Raw genomic sequence first — 16,813 nt, 5'->3', positions numbered from 1 at the left:
GAGCGTGCGCAGACGAGGCCGGGAGGCTTTACCTTACAGCTGCTGTCGTTGTAGCAGTACCATTTCTCATTCGGGTTCTTCGCATAGGTCACGTAGTGGCCCCCTCCCAGAATTCCTGAATGACACTGCGGAGAGAAACGCGTTTGCATGGGAAATAAACTTCGGCAGTCTCCGTCACGACAAGGAGTGCACTTTACAAGGCAAACACATATTATACACACATTTACAAACTGCTGCAAACTGTTAAACCAACCCATCGTTCTCTTGTTTATTATGAAAGAAACACACCAGCCAGAGTGAGTCCATTAAAAGGACGAGCACACAGGAGAGACTCACTGAGATTGCATATAAGTTGTACAGGGGCTCCGGGCAGACGTCAACTTCGTGCTGAGAGGTGGTGTCCGTCTCTGCGTTGTCTTCGGAGTGGCCGTTGGTCTGACCGCCCTCCTGACCCAGCCCGTTCATCACCACCACGTCGCAGTCGCCGCTCGACGTGTCCCCCGACCAGGAGTCTTGCGTCCCAGGGTCCGCGGCGGCCGGAGGTTGGACCGGGGGCTCGGCCTCGGGCTCCGGGCCGCCTTCCTTGCCGTCCAGGTTCTCCTTGCTGTTGGAGAGGCGGTGCCTACCACCCAGCTGGGGCAGGCGCAGACGGCTCTGTTTGCGCCCCGCCCCTTTCGGGCTGCCGCTGGGACTGATGGTCCGGCCCAGGGAGCCACTCATCCTCCGTATGGAACTGGGCGTGCCTAGAGGGGGAGGGGCAGGACAGACGACAACCCTTCACATCTCACCGGGACATTTTCAAGCCTCAGCCAAATTCAACCGTCTTAGGAGAGAGGAACCAGGAACCAGGTGTGTCGTTCGGGAAGACAGACCTCGGCTGGAGACGGGAGAGGCGGAGGGGACCTCTTCCGCCAGGCCCTCGCTCTGCGTGCTCTGAAGGCCACGTGTGCTCTGGGAGGCGTCGCGAGGGGCCAGGAAGGCATTCGGGTTGAAGCCCTCCTGCGGGAACTTCACGATCTTCTGCGACTTGATCCAGCGCCCGTTGACAAACTGGAAGCGCTTCAGGTGAACAATCTGATAAGACGGGAAATAATAAAACCAAAATCACCATGACCAGCGAGAACAGGACGCGTGTAGAAGGTGCGGGCGGGAACCGAAGCTCTACCAGGATGGGCGGGAGTCTCCACAGGTCCAGCTTCTTGGTGGCCAGGCGGTGGGTCTTGCACTTGGAGCAGTAGTAGAGCTCATCTTCTCCCAGCTCCTCCTCGCTGGTGAAGGCCTTCAGACAACTGTCCAGACTGATGGGCACGGCCTGGGCACGCCGGCTCTGCTCCACACTGGCGTGCTCCTCCACTATCTATCACACACACACACACACACACACACACACACACACACACACACACACACACACACACACACACACACTGCACTATGACTACTTAAACAACTCATTCACAGTGGTTTACCAGTCCAACAGCATGGATAAATGACAAACGTGCCAATTGTTTAAACTTTTGCAACATGGATTCAAATCCAAGACGTTCACAGGGACTTCCTCTTGGCAGGAACCTTGAAATGTGGCATAATCTGTGGTGTCTGGATTCACTGTCAGTTAACTTTAAGTAAACCTGCATCATGAGTAAATAAGGGCACTGTCTGAATGAGCAGTGTTCGCAACATGACCACACTAGCTTGAAACAGGACAGATTCTCATTCTTCAATGGCACAAGTGCAGCTTATGCTCTTTCCTGGAATCTGCTAGATCAGCAAGATCACTGGATCACTGGTTAATCTCAGTTCAAGATCACTGGATAATCTCTGTTCAAGCACAGGATGACATTCAGACTGACTCAACGGCCAACTCCCTCCCATAGGTAGATTTACACTGGTTATTATCACAATGTTAAGAGTCCTGCTTATACACGGACACCCATGGCAACATGTGCAGCCATGGTAAGGCCTGCGTGTCAAGGCCTGCGTGTCCAGGCCTGCGTGTTACGCGGCTCACCCGCTCCTGAGAGGTCTGGTATCGGAGGTGCAGGGCGGTGGGGTCCCAGTCCACTGCGATGTAGGCGTTGCCCAGCGACGCTCTGTCCTCTGTGCAGTCCACTGGGCAGCCTCGGCAGAACCTGGCAGAGACATGGCAGCCCACGTCAGAATCACCCCACACACACACACACACACACACACACACACACACACACACACCTACATAAAAAACTCTCTCTCTCCCTCTTACTCCCACCCACACACACACACACACACACACACACACACCTACATAAAAAACTCTCTCTCTCCCTCTTACTCCCACACACACACACACACACACACACACACACACACACACACACACACACACACACACACACACACACGTACCTGTACCAGGGGCACCAGGCACAGGAGTTGCCGTCCTTCTGGACCACGCGCAGGGTGAAGGGGTACTGGTAGCCCATGCTGTCATCGCTTCATTAGCACCACGTGGTGTCGGATCAAAGGTCCCAGCAGCGCAGAGGAAGCGCAGGGCAGCGTGTGAGAGCGAGACACAAACACTGAACCACAGCTGACTGCAGGACGTCTGCCTCAGGCTGAAGCATCAGCCACTACAAATCTCACAGTATGCAAGATGCATGTTCAAAGTGTAGATTAGGTAGCTCTCTGCAGACACCGTGTCTGTGAACGCGTCTGAGCTAGCGTGCTCTCTGCAGGTGTAAACGCGTCTGAGCTAGCGTGCTCTCTGCAGGTGTAAACGCGTCTGAGCTAGCGTGCTCTCTGCAGGTGTAAACGCGTCTGAGCTAGCGTGCTCTCTGCAGGTGTAAAGGTGTCTGAGCTAGCGTGCTCTCTGCAGGTGTAAACGCGTCTGAGCTAGCGTGCTCTCTGCAGGTGTAAACGTGCGTGTACGAGCTAGCGTGCTCTCTGCAGGTGTCTGAGCTAGCGTGCTCTCTGCAGGTGTAAAGGTGTCTGAGCTAGCGTGCTCTCTGCAGGTGTAAAGGTGTCTGAGCTAGCGTGCTCTCTGCAGGTGTAAACGCGTCTGAGCTAGCGTGCTCTCTGCAGGTGTAAACGTGCGTGTACGAGCTAGCGTGCTCTCTGCAGGTGTCTGAGCTAGCGTGCTCTCTGCAGGTGTAAAGGTGTCTGAGCTAGCGTGCTCTCTGCAGGTGTAAAGGTGTCTGAGCTAGCGTGCTCTCTGCAGGTGTAAACGTGTCTGAGCTAGCGTGCTCTCTGCAGGTGTAAACGTGTCTGAGCTAGCGTGTTCTCTGCAGGTGTAAACGTGTCTGAGCTAGCGTGCTCTCTGCAGGTGTAAACGTGTCTGAGCTAGCGTGTTCTCTGCAGGAGTAAAGGTGTCTGAGCTAGCGTGCTCTCTGCAGGTGTAAAGGTGTCTGAGCTAGCGTGCTCTCTGCAGGTGTAAACGTGTCTGAGCTAGCGTGCTCTCTGCAGGAGTAAAGTTGCGTGTACGAGCTAGCGTGTTCTCTGCAGGTGTAAAGGTGCATGTCTGAGCTAGCGTGCTCTCTGCAGGTGTAAAGGTGCGTGTACAAGCTAGCGTGCTCTCTGCAGGAGTAAAGGTGCGTGTACGAGCTAGCGTGTTCTCTGCAGGTGTAAAGGTGCATGTCTGAGCTAGCGTGCTCTCTGCAGGAGTAAAGGTGCGTGTACGAGCTAGCGTGTTCTCTGCAGGTGCAAAGGTGCATGTCTGAGCTAGCGTGCTCTCTGCAGGTGTAAAGGTGCGTGTACAAGCTAGCGTGCTCTCTGCAGGTGTAAAGGTGCATGTCTGAGCTAGCGTGCTCTCTGCAGGTGTAAAGGTGCATGTACAAGCTAGCGTGCTCTCTGCAGGTGTAAAGGTGCATGTCTGAGCTAGCGTGCTCTCTGCAGGAGTAAAGGTGCGTGTACGAGCTAGCGTGTTCTCTGCAGGTGTAAAGGTGCATGTCTGAGCTAGCGTGCTCTCTGCAGGTGTAAATGTGCGTGTACAAGCTAGCGTGTTCTCTGCAGGTGTAAAGGTGCATGTCTGAGCTAGCGTGCTCTCTGCAGGTGTAAAGGTGCATGTACAAGCTAGCGTGCTCTCTGCAGGTGTAAAGGTGTCTGAGCTAGCGTGCTCTCTGCAGGAGTAAAGGTGCGTGTACGAGCTAGCGTGTTCTCTGCAGGTGTAAAGGTGCGTGTCTGATCTAGCGTGCACTGTGCAGGTGTAAAGGTTCGTGTCTGAGCGAGCGTGCTCTGTGCAGGCGGAGGGCGGTTCTGACCAGTCTTGCGCGTGGTTGCTGGCCTCTTGCGGGGGCAGGGGGCTGGCCAGGCGGGACACCTGCACCCACACGGCGTCGTACAGGTCCTTCTTGCTGGTGCACACGGTGCAGGGTACGATGAGAGGCATGCCGAACAGACTGGGCCTGTTCTTCTGAGACGACAGGAAGTACAGCTCCGTCCGCATCTAGGGGCGGGAGGGGCGGAGACGTTGGCACCACGGCAACGGTCATGACAGTCAAAGATGGGTGAGCGTGAGAGGATGGGAAAAGGAGAGGACAGATGATAAAAACACTAGAGGGAGGAGCCAAGTTTCTACTTCCATCACAGGTGCCTGGCAACGGTCACATAGATGTCTACAGCATCTCAACATCATCTCACTAAGCAAAAGATACATCCTTCATACTGACATCGATTTAGACATAATCGAGACTCTCGAACAAAGCACGGTTTTTAAATGGGTGTCCTGGCATTAAATCTATTGTGTTTAATGCATCGCTGAAAACACAGATTTATATACTATTATAATAATCACGTGTAGCCATAACAATACATTCATAATAATGACATAGAGACATAGTATTTAAAGGTGATAATAATGACGTGGAGGCAGGTTGATCAGGCAGGCGTCACCACACGGCTCTGGGGCTGCCACCATGCTGCTGGCTGGTTAGCGTTAACGAGGTTGTAAAGTGGCTAGTCAGAAATCGCGCACACGCTTATTTCAACAATGGCACTCGGTCGGTCAGCCTAAATGCTCCTTAGCCAACAGACGGTCCAGCAAACAGAAAACCAACACAAACATAGAGAAATAGAGAAATGTTTTTGGCAGAGATAAAAACAGATAGGTAGAGAAAAGACAGACGGCTAAACAGACAGACGTATATTTAGACAGACAGATACAGGACATATAAATGCATAAATAAAGCAGAATAAAAGTGGGGGTGGGGGGGGGGGGGGCGCTACCATTTTCCTGTGCATGGCGATGATGTATCCGGTGAAGGGGCTGTCCTGCACGGGCGTGGCGTGGCCGTTGAGGATGCCGTTGGCGAGGCTCTTGTCCAAGCCAGATGGCACGGGCGTGCTGGGCGATCCGTTGGCCAGACTCCGCTCGGCGCGGGCCGGCGTGCCAGCCGATCCTACCGTGCCATTCGGAATGAGGCCAGGTCTGTCAGCGTGGCCGCCAACGATGCCGCCATTGGGCACGGGGCAGGTGTCTGAGGAGGACACGTTTACAGGGAATGAGACACAAAAGAGCACAGAGGAACGGAGCACAAAGGCGGGGGGGTTCTCCGGCGGCGGGTTCTCCGCACCTGTCGGCGTCAGGGAGGTGACGGAGGTCGGAGAACCGGGCACAGGGATCTCGAACGCGCACAGGAAGCCGTTCACGCTCAGCCGCACCTTCTGGTTGTCCTGAGGGAAGTTCTAGACGCACAGGAACATCCGATAAGAAGTTCCGTCTCCAGGCCCAACACGACGCACCTCCGGCGGAAGGCGGGGGGGTGAGGGGCGCGGCTCACCTTGATGTTGGATGCGTGGACCTCAGCCAACAGGATCTGGTCCGGCTTCAGAAAACACAGCTCACTCAGCTGCTTCTTCAGGCCCGTGTACTTGTCGTCCATGTTCAGGCGGAGGCCGTAGCGGGCCGGCGTGCAGCCGTCCAGTTTAATCACTGCCAAACAGAGGAGTGAGACAGGTGAGAGCCACATCTCCCCGAGCGAGATTCCCGCAGCCAGGCAGGTGTGTGAGGAGACGCAGCTGCTCCTGACCTGTGATCTCCAGGTGCATGGAGCTGTCCATGGGCAGGGGCAGGGACAGGAAGTTGAAGGGGTCGAAGCGAGCGCTGATGTGGCCACACGTCTTGCACTTGACTTGGGACTTGAGCTGGCCGTGGAACAGGTCCACCACGATGGAGCGGTTTCTCCTCAAGTGGTTGTCCCAGGCCTACACACACACACACACACACACACTCTTCACCACATACTGCTGATCTAGTTAATTCCACAGGGCACAGCAGTTTTATGCACTGCCTACACGCCTCAAGCTGTCTTTTCATTAGCGCGGCAGCTATGCGTGTGCATTAGGGCCGTCTATCCCTTAAGGAGACTCTGAGCAGTGATCTTCACCCAGCCTGTCAGCACGGGCCGTCTCGGAGCACGGGGGCGGGGCGGAACATTGGGGGAGGGGTGGAGCATCAGGGGAGGGGCGGAGCACTCACCTCGGTGGCAACCTCCGTGTCTGGTCGCCCGTCGCTGTCCTTCAGCTCCACGTAGGGCTTCTCGTGCACGCGGTTCAGGTCCTCGTGGAGGCCGTCCAGCAGGAACGCCAGCAGCTCCTGCGAGTCCTGCTGCTGGAAGCCGTTAAACCTCGGCGCATATTTGGCTATGGTCCACTGCGCCGGGCAGGAAACACAGACCTTAAATCACTGGGAGAACGCAGCGGGAAGAATCCCGACAGCTGCCCCGCGAGAGCGGCCGGGGCCAACAGGAAACTCACCCTGAGCTTCAGAGGAGCGACGTTCTTCTGCGTTCCGCTCCACAGCTCCTGGACCAAATCGCCGTAGCACTTGGCCATGTGACCTCGCATTCCTATGGGATTGGTCCTGTCCAGATAACGGGTATGGCTGATCAACACAGCTAGACCAGGAAAGGTCAGCGTTTTCAGCAGACGTGCCGTTAAGTGAAAAGCCTGGCGCGCTCACCTGTTCAGCTCGTACAGGTGTCTCCCCGAGATGAAGTAGTCGGTGAGGGGTTTGGTGTTACTCACGCACTGGATGCTGGAGTTCATGAAGCACGTGTTGCCAAGGTTACTCAGACCCGTGGCGCCTCTCTCTGTAGGGACTACACGGGCACGAAGCAAAGCGCAAAAACGTTACAAGACACGTGGTACACACGCGTTATGCTACTAGGAACTTCAGGCATGTTCTCGGATGACACTGGAATGCCCTAGCAGACATACAGCCTCTCGTCAGTTCTACATTGCTTGCTGTGGGCCTTCCCTGGGCGTCTGCTGCCTGACACCGGGTAATGATCTACTCTGATACGGGAATAGTTCTGGCACTTTTGCATGTGAAGAATTGCAAACACGTCAATCTATGATGTTTATCTGAGAAAAACAAAAACAAGACGATCCCTGGACGTTACCTTTGTGTCTGTCGATTTTGCTGCTGTTGGCGATAAAGGACATCTCCTCCGGCCAGCTCATGTCTTTGTTTCGGACTGGCAAGAGAAGAGGAAATAAAAGCACCTCAGTCTTTTTTGCTCCGTCCTCCCGATCATTCTTTTAACGCGTCCTCGCGGTTCCCTCGCACCGCTGAGCAGCGGGCAGGAGAACGCGAATAAAAAAGTCATAAAAAGTCACACACGTACCCTCGATCACCAGGTGCTGCTCATCTTCAATTTTCAAACTTTCTAAAGTGTGATCCTCATCGTCGAGAAGGGTGAGATAATTCTGAGGAGTGTTGAGCACCAGCGTTAACACACCACACCTTACACATAAGACCGAGCGTGAGCTCATGCTGCTCACGCTAACAAGCCCACGCACGGTACGGGGTAGGTACGGGCCGGTATAGGTCAGTATGGGCCGGTACGGGCCTCACCTCGCTGTTGTAGAGCCAGAGACGCATGTCTTCCCCTTTGATGCGTAGCCGCTGTGACAGGTAGTCGTGGATGTCTTTGATGGTGCCCATACGGCTGAAGCAGCCCGTGTAAGCCAGCACGCGCTTCAGGGGGGCGTTGGGAGAGGGCACGTTTCCTGGGGGGGGGGGGGGTGGGAAATGACCTCAGCGTTCTCCAGAAGGCCGTTCTGCAGAACACGGCTCCATGAAAGCCTCCTTGAACATAGCCTTGCTACCATATGGGTACTACAGAGCTGAGAGTCTACACGCTGTTTCCGAGAGGGCACTTGAGCTCAAGTGTGCGTACGTGATGGGTCTGAGGTGCCAGCACAGGGGTGAGAAGGGAGCTTGTCATTTATCAGACACTCACTCACTTTTTAACAGTGGCAAAAGGCAAAGCACCTGCAGACGAATTCAAAGACACTTTCTTTTGATCTATCTCTGAAATTCAATTCAATTTTTGGTCATTAAAGCGAAGGGTTTTTGTTTATTTAATTTAATTTGCAACAAAAGCGAGGATTAGTTGTAAGGTAGCAGCAAGAAAGGGCAAAGGTGATTTTAAAGGCACCAATCAGCCATTAGTCTGGGTGATTAAGGAAACAAAGAGGTGAAAAAAAAACAAGCCTGTTTATGTTAAAATTTCCAAAACCCCCCTGTGCAAGATCATTAGTTGCAAATCAACCGGAAAGAAACACCACCCACGTCTACCCATAATGCACTTCCCGTCTGGCAGGAGAGGCAGCGCTGTCACTGAGAGGAGAATCATCTAACCAGGTCCAACGCAGCCGGGAATCAGATAACCAAAACGTGATTAGCGTCTCTCTAATGGCCGGCATCAGACTGCCTCAGCACTGCACAATCAGGTTAGTGGCGTGTTCTGTGTCTTCTTTACCCACTGCTTTTCAGAAAACATAATGAGGTTCTTAACCAAATGAATCCTGGTACCCAAGAACACCACGGGCGGGCTGGGAGTGTTAGCAGGTGCGCGTGGGCGGGCGGAAATCAGAACTGCGATTGATCAGGGACTTTCAAGCGCCGCGGGTGAGAAATCTGCAACGTTCACCAGGCCAAATCGCCAACAGACACGCTTTAGTAGATTAGGTTGCCCGGGCTGGGCGGGGCCGGCGGCTGGTGGGCGGGGCCTCTTTCTTGCTGCAGTCTTACGTTACCTCTGGGCAGGTGTGGAGGGAACATTCGCAGGCTGGTCATACCCATGTTAACCCAGATGTTGGACTGGGGGGCCCGCGAAGCCGGCTGCTGCCGTAGGAAGAGCAGGTAGCGTGGGAAGAGTTCCAGCTCGGCCTGCTCAGAACCACCACACCGGATCACCTGCAGGGCGGAGGAGAGGTGGTCAGACCGCGGACGGAGAACCTGACCCACAGTGAGATCATGGTCCAAGTAAAATGGATGGACTTGCATGGCACGTACCGGTCTGGGCAGGCTGAGGTTGGCACCGTACCAGTGGTACAAGGCCCGCCACACCGGCTCTGGTACGATCTGAAAGTCACGACTAGCCACCGGGTCCGGGCATCGTTTCAGGCGGCCGCCCTCCATGGTCAACGTAGGCGCCTGCAGGGGAAGAACACAGGGACGTAGCGCTCGCTGTCGCTGCTGACCACCACCGCCGTGGCCGCTAGCACCATCGGCGTCCGTGTTTTTTAGAGATAAGGTGAAGATAGCCAGGGCGTAGACGCCAGCTAATCAGCCCAGTGCTGAAAGCGCGTGGCAAATCGCTAACACGTTTAAAAAGGCTTGTTTTGACTGTGCTGTTGAATAACGGTGAATAATCCCTCCCGACGCCACGAGGGACTCGGTAACCGTGACGAGGTGAGATTACAGGGACACGGTGGGCTGTTTACAAACAAAACCACCACTGAGCCTCAGGCGGATCCTTTACTCTTGAAAACCTGCATCGTTTGAGCATGACTTCTAGAGGAATCTCAGCTCGCCACTCTTGAAGCATCACAGGCTCCCAGTGGTAGAACTAAACTGCATGAAGCCAAAGCAATATGAAGGTGTCATCTCCCCACACAGCGTTCTGCCACCGGATGGCGGTGAACGAGTTGTAAATTGGGAGTTGTGCACCGCAGCTGTTGGGAAGCAGCTCCAGCGTCCGTGAGCCCGAGCTGGTACAAACGAATCGGCATTATTCTGCTTCAAATGCTGCTCAGGAACTAACCCGTAATCCGTAATCCACAATCTAGAACACACGCGCGTATGCCGGGCTTTCTTTTTTGTTTGCAGTGATGCTCAGCTATGATTGACCTGCCCGTCAGCCATTGAAGGCATCTGTACAGTTCATGCGTGCCATAAAGAGGCAGTGACACGCGTTCAAACGGCCGTCGTGTGGCCTGCTACGCTGGTGACGTGCCACAGTATGGAGGTGAGTAGATGTTTCAGCTCCGAGAGGCAAGGGTGCGGGCGGGACCGTCTCCGTACCGCTCTCCCGTCCGCCGTGTCCAGAAAGCAGAGGCTGTGATCTGATTCCCACCCACACCCCCCCAGCCCTACCTTAATGGGCTCCGTGGTAACCAAGGGCTGGTTGTCGATGGCGCCAGGCCTCTGCGCGGGCAGGTGCCCGTTGGCGGTGGGGAAGCTCTGGTGGTTGGTTTCCAGGGCGACGTGTTGCCGGGCGAAGCAGATGTCCGTAGCGGAGGCGCTACCGTGCGGCATGTGACCTGGGGAAGTGACATCGCGATATTGCCGTCAGAGGGAAGGGACATTTTCTGCAGACAAACACGGCCTACGTGTGGCAGCTCTCAACACTTCTGAGTACTGAAGTTCTGACTAATCCCGCCACTGCTGAATTCAGTGGACAGAGAACGCTTGGTTCAAAAGGAAGAGACAACTGAACTCTGGCCTGGTACTGGTGGCACTAACAGGACAGGAATGAGTAGATTATATGATTTTATCTTCTGAATGAGTGCTGAACTAGTAATGTGCAACCGTGACACTTGTGAACGTTCTTTGATCTTTGTCCAAGCTCACCTTCCAGACCGAGAGTTCGCAGTTCCGTTTGCGCTTCGTTAAAAAGTTAGCCAACAGCCGTACGTTGTGAACGGTGTACGCGACTATGGTTGTGAATGCATGCGGTTATCTACGGTGTAACGGCCTCTCGGACCCGAGCGACGGTCAGAGCAGGAGAGCCACCTCACCGTTGGAGGTGCAGCCGGAGATCTCCCAGCTGCCGTCCGGGTGCTCGTGTCCGGGGGAGCTGTAGGAGCGGGCCACTGTGCCGGCTCTGGCCACGCCCGGGTCGCTGGACTGGGGGCTCCTGCTAGCGCCGCCCTGCAGGCCGGGCTGCTCCACCACGATGGCCTGGTTGTCCTTTCAAGACAAAAGTTACACTGGGGGACATGTAGAAACACTCTGCTGTGCTAAACAACGGGCATCTGTTGTCCCAATATTGGCCTTTGAAATACTGATAGTGCAGAAGGTGCAATATGCAAATGAGCCCAACAAATCACTTTTTTTTTTGCCGTTTGCTGATTAATCACCCTGATTAATGAAACGTTCCAGTTGAGCAATCTAGGGCTCTGACCAATCACAGCATTTACGTGACCCTGTAACGGTGAATAATCTAGTTTACAACAATACATACCTGTATTAACCTGGGTCACAAGGAACCAAAAGTGTGTTTTAATGTATAACAAAATGCATCACAAATCAGCACATGTGGTAGTAATATGATAATAGTGTTGTGTGTCTGTGTGCGCTTGTGTGTGTGTGTGTGTGTGTGTGTGTGTGTGTGTGTGTGTGTGTGTGTGTGTGTGTGTGTGTGTGTGTGTGTGTGTGTGTGTGTGTGTGTGCGCATCACTCACATATTTAACGTAATCCTTCCACAGCTGCCACCACTGCATGGAGATGAGGAACCAGCTTTGCCCTGTCAGCAGACCATGCCTGCTCTCTCTGTCTAACCAGCCCCTGTACACACACACGCACACACACACACACACACACATACACACACACACACACACACACACACACACACACACACACACACACACACACACACACACACACACACACACACACACACACACACTTGAGACACAGCCAGGCCAAACTACACACAATATATATGCACTGGCACATTTTCTCAGCTCATAATTTAAAAAAATCTACATTTTTGCATAAACTGACATAAAACTATAAGAAATTACTGCAAATAAAGAATACTGGTTACACTACAATTACATAAAATGTTAATAAGCCTGAACTGCTAACTATAACAACGTGCCTTCGAAATGTTGCCATTAAAATAATGCATTTGATGGCACTAGGATAGTGATCTCTACATTCGAAGAATACTGAAAGGGTTTTCACAGACAGATAAGCCAACGTCAGGAGGCTCTAGACACATTTGTCTTATAAATTAAAAGTCATTATCTTTTATCAACACAATTATCACCAAAGGATGATGAGATGTAGAAGACAATTCACGAGAGCCAATTTCAAGCCCCAGTGCTGTAGTCAGCAGAGAGGCAGGCGTGAGCGGTGAGGTTAATGGAGGTGACTGGTAGATTTAGAGTGTGCGCTTCTCCGGACCGACCTGATGATCTGGCCCTCTTCCTCAGGCGTAGCCGGCCGCAGACCCAGCACGATGTGGCACACCTGCGTGGAGAAGCATCAGATCACATGCTTGAACGCAGCCAGCAGGTCTCGGGAACGTGAAGGTCTGGGGGGTGGAGTGTGGGGGTACCTGGAAGAGCAGGTTGAGGAACTCTGTGGCGAGGGTGCTCTTCACGCTCCATATCTGGTAATCTTCCAGCGTTAAATGCCCTTGCTGTGGGATAGAGCACACGGGTGGGTCAGCGTGGCGGGTATGGGGGGGGGGATGAGTCTGCACGTGGTCTAAAACATCTCCCCAAGTCAAGCAAACGAAGATGAGAGCTGCAATTACTTCTGTAGTGTCGTGCGTCCTCAGGATATCTTCTACGATGTCTGAAACACTGGAAGGCAGTTCCTGCTGAGGAAGAGACAAGGGACGTTAAGCCAACGGTGGCCTGATAATCAGGAAACGCCGCACACCACTTGTGCGCTGTGATAGGCAAACTAGGGTCAAATAACTGCAGAGCGAAAAACCACCAGAAGGAACCTCGCAGATGGAATGTGTGGAGGCTACAGTGAGAGGATTACTTCAGCTCTGTCTCACCAAGATAACTGCGAGACGTTTCTTGAGATGATGTCATTCGGAGGCCCAAACCCAATGCTACTGTCGCAAACATCCTCGATTTCCTACGACCAACGACAAGGACTAGCACTGCAAACATGAGGGTTCTGTGACATTTAAAGCGTCCGTGCGGTGAGCTATGCGTAATAACTCGTCGCCCAGATGCTTTAAATGTCACAGACGAGAGGCTAAGTCACCTACTGCCCGACACTGATCTTGCCAAACCAGCTTTGGTTTCGCAGATAAAAGCCTGACCACAGCGCTAACGCGGTCTGGTGCCCGGGCCTGGCGGTGCGCGTCTGCGGGGCCCGTCACGGAGGACTTACGGGAAGGGTGACGGTGCGGTTCTCCTTCCACACCTCCAGCAGGGCCACCACCATCTTGTGCACCTCGTCGCGGGACAGGACGCCGTCGCGATCCACGTCGAACACTTTGAAGCAAACTGCGACAGAGAAGGTCAGGAGCACCTTAGAAGCGAAGACGCGACAAAACGGCCGTCGTCTCAGCAGTGCTGAGCAACAAAAGAGCATCAAATGAGCCACTTAAATCAGAGGATGGTTGCATCAACCAAAACGGATTACAGTGCAAACAGAAAAGCTATGACAAAGAAAAGAAAGGTTGTCAATTCAGAGAGCGGCGGAGGAAAGGGCTATAAAGACAACCTTTGGCAATAAAAGCCACTTTGTTGAAGAGATTGAAGAGGTGGGACTGCTTACATTTTTGCCTCTCAGCTACTGGCCCCCGACAGCACGCAGAGAGGCCGCACGAGATCTCCTTGAAGTCGATGTGATTGTCCCGATTCTCATCAAAAGCATGAAACAAGCCTGAGGAATGGCAGAAAATGTCAGCGTCCACTCAGATCTTCCCATTTAAAGACATTTATGTTTCAACCCAATCCCCCCGGGAGAGGAATCCAGTCCGCATTTCTGTTACATCTCCAATCCCAGTCCAGGAATCCAGGTGTTGTTTACCTGGCTCCTGGGCATTATTATCTGGGCTAGAACAAAAACCTGGACTGCTCCGAGAATCGCTGTGCAAAGGTAAAATCTGCATGACCAAAGCCAGGCTCTCCTACATACAGTGACTGGTCATCAACATGGCAGTGGGTGGCGGTCAGTACACATCAGAAGTACATGGGTGTGTCGGTACTGCTAACGCTAACGTTGTTTCACCTGAAAACAGCCACTGTTACCTTCACTCAGAGAGGCATTAATGGGGGGGGAGACCAGAGGGACAAACGTCTCCAGGTCGAATCGTCCGGTTCTTGACTGGGCCTTCAGCAGCCAATAGCGCTTCTCCAGGTCAATGATGTCAGACTCTTCTACTGCGAGAGGCAAAACGGGAAAATTCAGCGTGGAATATGAATCCTCACCGTGACATCCTTCATTCCACAGGAACATTAACAGATAAGCGAGCCAAACCTGCGATTTGCTGAATAAGTAAATGCTCATTTGCATGGTATCTTTCCAAGCAGAGCTATGAGGCGCTTTGCATTGAGAAAAAAATTTAAAATAAATAACATACATAAAAACCCAATAAACAAGACACAAAAAATTATTTGTGTGAAAACACACATGCTAAGTCCTTCTGGTGCTTCTAAGAACACGAGCCTTTGAACTAACCCAAGCCACATCACAGCCTAAATCGGCTAACCGTCCAAATATCGTGACCCAAAAAACGAAAAACTCTCTCCATTTGCCATTTAGAGCAGAATGTGATCTTGTTTCAGGAAGATGTTAAGTTACTGTTACATAAGAGTAGTGACCGCAAAGACAACGGACAGACGGATCAGAACAGGGCGTCAGGATGGGTTACGAGGCCCTGGGAGTACTCCCCTTTAATCTGCATAATCTTCAGATTAGGCTAACAGGATTGTGCTGTTTACAGGCCACTCACCAGCAAGCACAAGAATCAGGTTCCTGTGCCAAACGCCAGGCACCTCTCAGCTTCTGTCCACTGTTTCCAAACATTACAAGACAGAGCACCGGCACCGAGTATAAACACAGAATACACAACGCTGCACCCTGGGGACGTCTGTGGGCTGGCCAACCAGAGCAGCAGTGGAGACACACACACACACACACACACACACACAAATAGCTCGGCTCGACCTCTGCAGCTTCAGCGTTTATCACGAGGGAGTCAGAGGTGCTGCTTTCGATGGGGTCTGTGGCTGAAGGTGTGTGTGGCTGTGTGTGGGTGTGTGTGGCTGTATGGACGGGGAGCGAGGTGCACGCGTGAGGAACTGAAAGCCCATCGATGATCCAAACCCGTTCAGACCAGGAGCAGGACGGACACGGCCAGCGCCGATTAGCTCGGAGCGTCCTGAGGAGGCTCGCCGTCATATAGACGCGCGTGAACACCGGTTCAGGACGAGGCTTCCCACGGCCGGCGTGGCAGGGTGGGCGGGTCAGATTTAGTGAGGGATTTAGTTTAGTGCATTAGTGGGCACAGATAGCAATGGCCATTGTTGTGGAGGGTTGGTGTAGAGGGCTGGGGCAAAGAGCTGATGAGTTCAGCAGGAAAGCGTATCTGTGGGGGCCACAAGTAGCTGCTTGAACATAATGCATGACTGCAGGTGGACAACTGAGCGCTAATCCATAAAACTCATTACGGGCCGCACGGATGAGCCCAGGACCCAGTGGTCTGTCTCCGCACCACAGACGCCCGTCTCACTTCACACAAATGTGACCCAGACCAAACAGTCGGAGGAGCGGGTCCAGTATCGCTCCGAGCACAGCAGACCCGGCCTCGGTCCCGGTGCGGCAGGTCCGTGGCGTGCTGGCGGCTGAGAGGCGGGTGTTTTGGAGGAGACGGGCTGCGTATCGGTCACGCTGCGCCTGTCTACCTGAGCTGATTAACGGGGGTAGACACGGAGCTGAACACCTCAGCACTGCACCGTCTGAAACCGGAGCCAATCACCTTTTACTAACGCCTCACACGCAAGACCAAAACCTAAATGCTCCAACACAAATAAAGCGATCTAGAAGCGATTTTAATTGACTAATTAACTAAGAGGCACTAATTTAGATATTACACCGTTTTTCCGTGTTAATCTGCGACACGTAAGAAGAGCGTGTCACGTTTGAAGGCAGCAGAGATGCCGCCTCGTGATCAGGGGGGTGGAGGCAGTACCCACCTAGAGGAGCCACGCCGTCAGAGTGGCAGCAGAGGACACACACCATGTCCCCATGTCCGCCTCAGCCTGTGGGGGGCGCCGCTGCCCGCAGTCAGCGCCGAATGGGCCGGCGTCATGCCGGGGAAACGCGTGAACCCACTGTCGAACGCACCGTGACGGAGCTGACCTCCGACACGCCAGCTAGACACCGTGTTCCCTGTCCGGTGGGCCCTTCGTAGGAGGAGCGTCGACTAAAGCGAGCTCGCGTTGTTAAGAGGATAATCTAGAGAAGACATAAGATCATTGGCCGTCTTCGAGGTTCCCCCTCTGATTGGTTTAGGACGGCGGTGATCTTTCCAGCTCTTTGATTGGATCAACAAAATCCATGTCTGCATTTGTCAGTTGCTTCCTGTCTCGCACGGTGCATTTTGCCCATCAGACGAAGGTGACGGGGAGGGCGAGGGCAGGGCGGGGCCCTCCGCTGCGTCTGCGGGATGAAGTCCTGCCTCGCGCCCTACCCTGCAGCGTCCTGATCTCTGCGCAGCGCTCTCCGAACTTTTGGGATTAAATGTGAAAAGACACGAGTGAGATGGAGAGGAGGTAAGAGCGTTTGTGCTGACCCACTGTGACGATCCCACCGCCTTCAAACATTCAAAACTCTAATGAGGAG

General features: G+C 53.4%; 1 protein-coding gene across 4 annotated transcripts in view; it reads right to left on the bottom strand.

Annotated features, from left to right (window-relative positions):
• Window positions 1-16,813, bottom strand: part of usp32 (ubiquitin specific peptidase 32) — a 32,379-nt gene that overhangs the window by 2,172 nt on the left and 13,394 nt on the right. Inside the window, exons 6-33 of one of the 4 annotated variants that reach the window (XM_076975771.1) lie at window positions 14,218-14,349; window positions 13,742-13,849; window positions 13,352-13,467; window positions 12,756-12,821; window positions 12,555-12,638; window positions 12,405-12,466; window positions 11,671-11,773; window positions 11,005-11,176; window positions 10,361-10,527; window positions 9,278-9,418; window positions 9,019-9,178; window positions 7,832-7,986; window positions 7,602-7,683; window positions 7,377-7,451; window positions 6,935-7,073; window positions 6,730-6,835; window positions 6,452-6,625; window positions 6,003-6,177; window positions 5,754-5,905; window positions 5,547-5,658; window positions 5,200-5,450; window positions 4,236-4,420; window positions 2,386-2,472; window positions 2,012-2,132; window positions 1,166-1,357; window positions 873-1,074; window positions 337-743; window positions 33-125 (exon numbers count right to left, since the gene is read on the bottom strand). In XM_076975771.1, coding sequence (XP_076831886.1) covers window positions 33-125; window positions 337-743; window positions 873-1,074; window positions 1,166-1,357; window positions 2,012-2,132; window positions 2,386-2,472; window positions 4,236-4,420; window positions 5,200-5,450; window positions 5,547-5,658; window positions 5,754-5,905; window positions 6,003-6,177; window positions 6,452-6,625; window positions 6,730-6,835; window positions 6,935-7,073; window positions 7,377-7,451; window positions 7,602-7,683; window positions 7,832-7,986; window positions 9,019-9,178; window positions 9,278-9,418; window positions 10,361-10,527; window positions 11,005-11,176; window positions 11,671-11,773; window positions 12,405-12,466; window positions 12,555-12,638; window positions 12,756-12,821; window positions 13,352-13,467; window positions 13,742-13,849; window positions 14,218-14,349 — 4,019 coding nt within the window. The remainder of the gene's footprint in view (window positions 1-32; window positions 126-336; window positions 744-872; window positions 1,075-1,165; window positions 1,358-2,011; window positions 2,133-2,385; window positions 2,473-4,235; window positions 4,421-5,199; window positions 5,451-5,546; window positions 5,659-5,753; window positions 5,906-6,002; window positions 6,178-6,451; window positions 6,626-6,729; window positions 6,836-6,934; window positions 7,074-7,376; window positions 7,452-7,601; window positions 7,684-7,831; window positions 7,987-9,018; window positions 9,179-9,277; window positions 9,419-10,360; window positions 10,528-11,004; window positions 11,177-11,670; window positions 11,774-12,404; window positions 12,467-12,554; window positions 12,639-12,755; window positions 12,822-13,351; window positions 13,468-13,741; window positions 13,850-14,217; window positions 14,350-16,813) is intronic. The other 3 variants (XM_076975773.1, XM_076975772.1, XM_076975774.1) reach the window with 3 other exon arrangements.

This window comes from Brachyhypopomus gauderio, chromosome 16 (genome assembly GCF_052324685.1).
Source record: "Brachyhypopomus gauderio isolate BG-103 chromosome 16, BGAUD_0.2, whole genome shotgun sequence".
In the NCBI taxonomy this organism is placed as follows: domain Eukaryota; kingdom Metazoa; phylum Chordata; class Actinopteri; order Gymnotiformes; family Hypopomidae; genus Brachyhypopomus; species Brachyhypopomus gauderio.
This window is presented reverse-complemented; position numbering and strand designations above follow the sequence as displayed.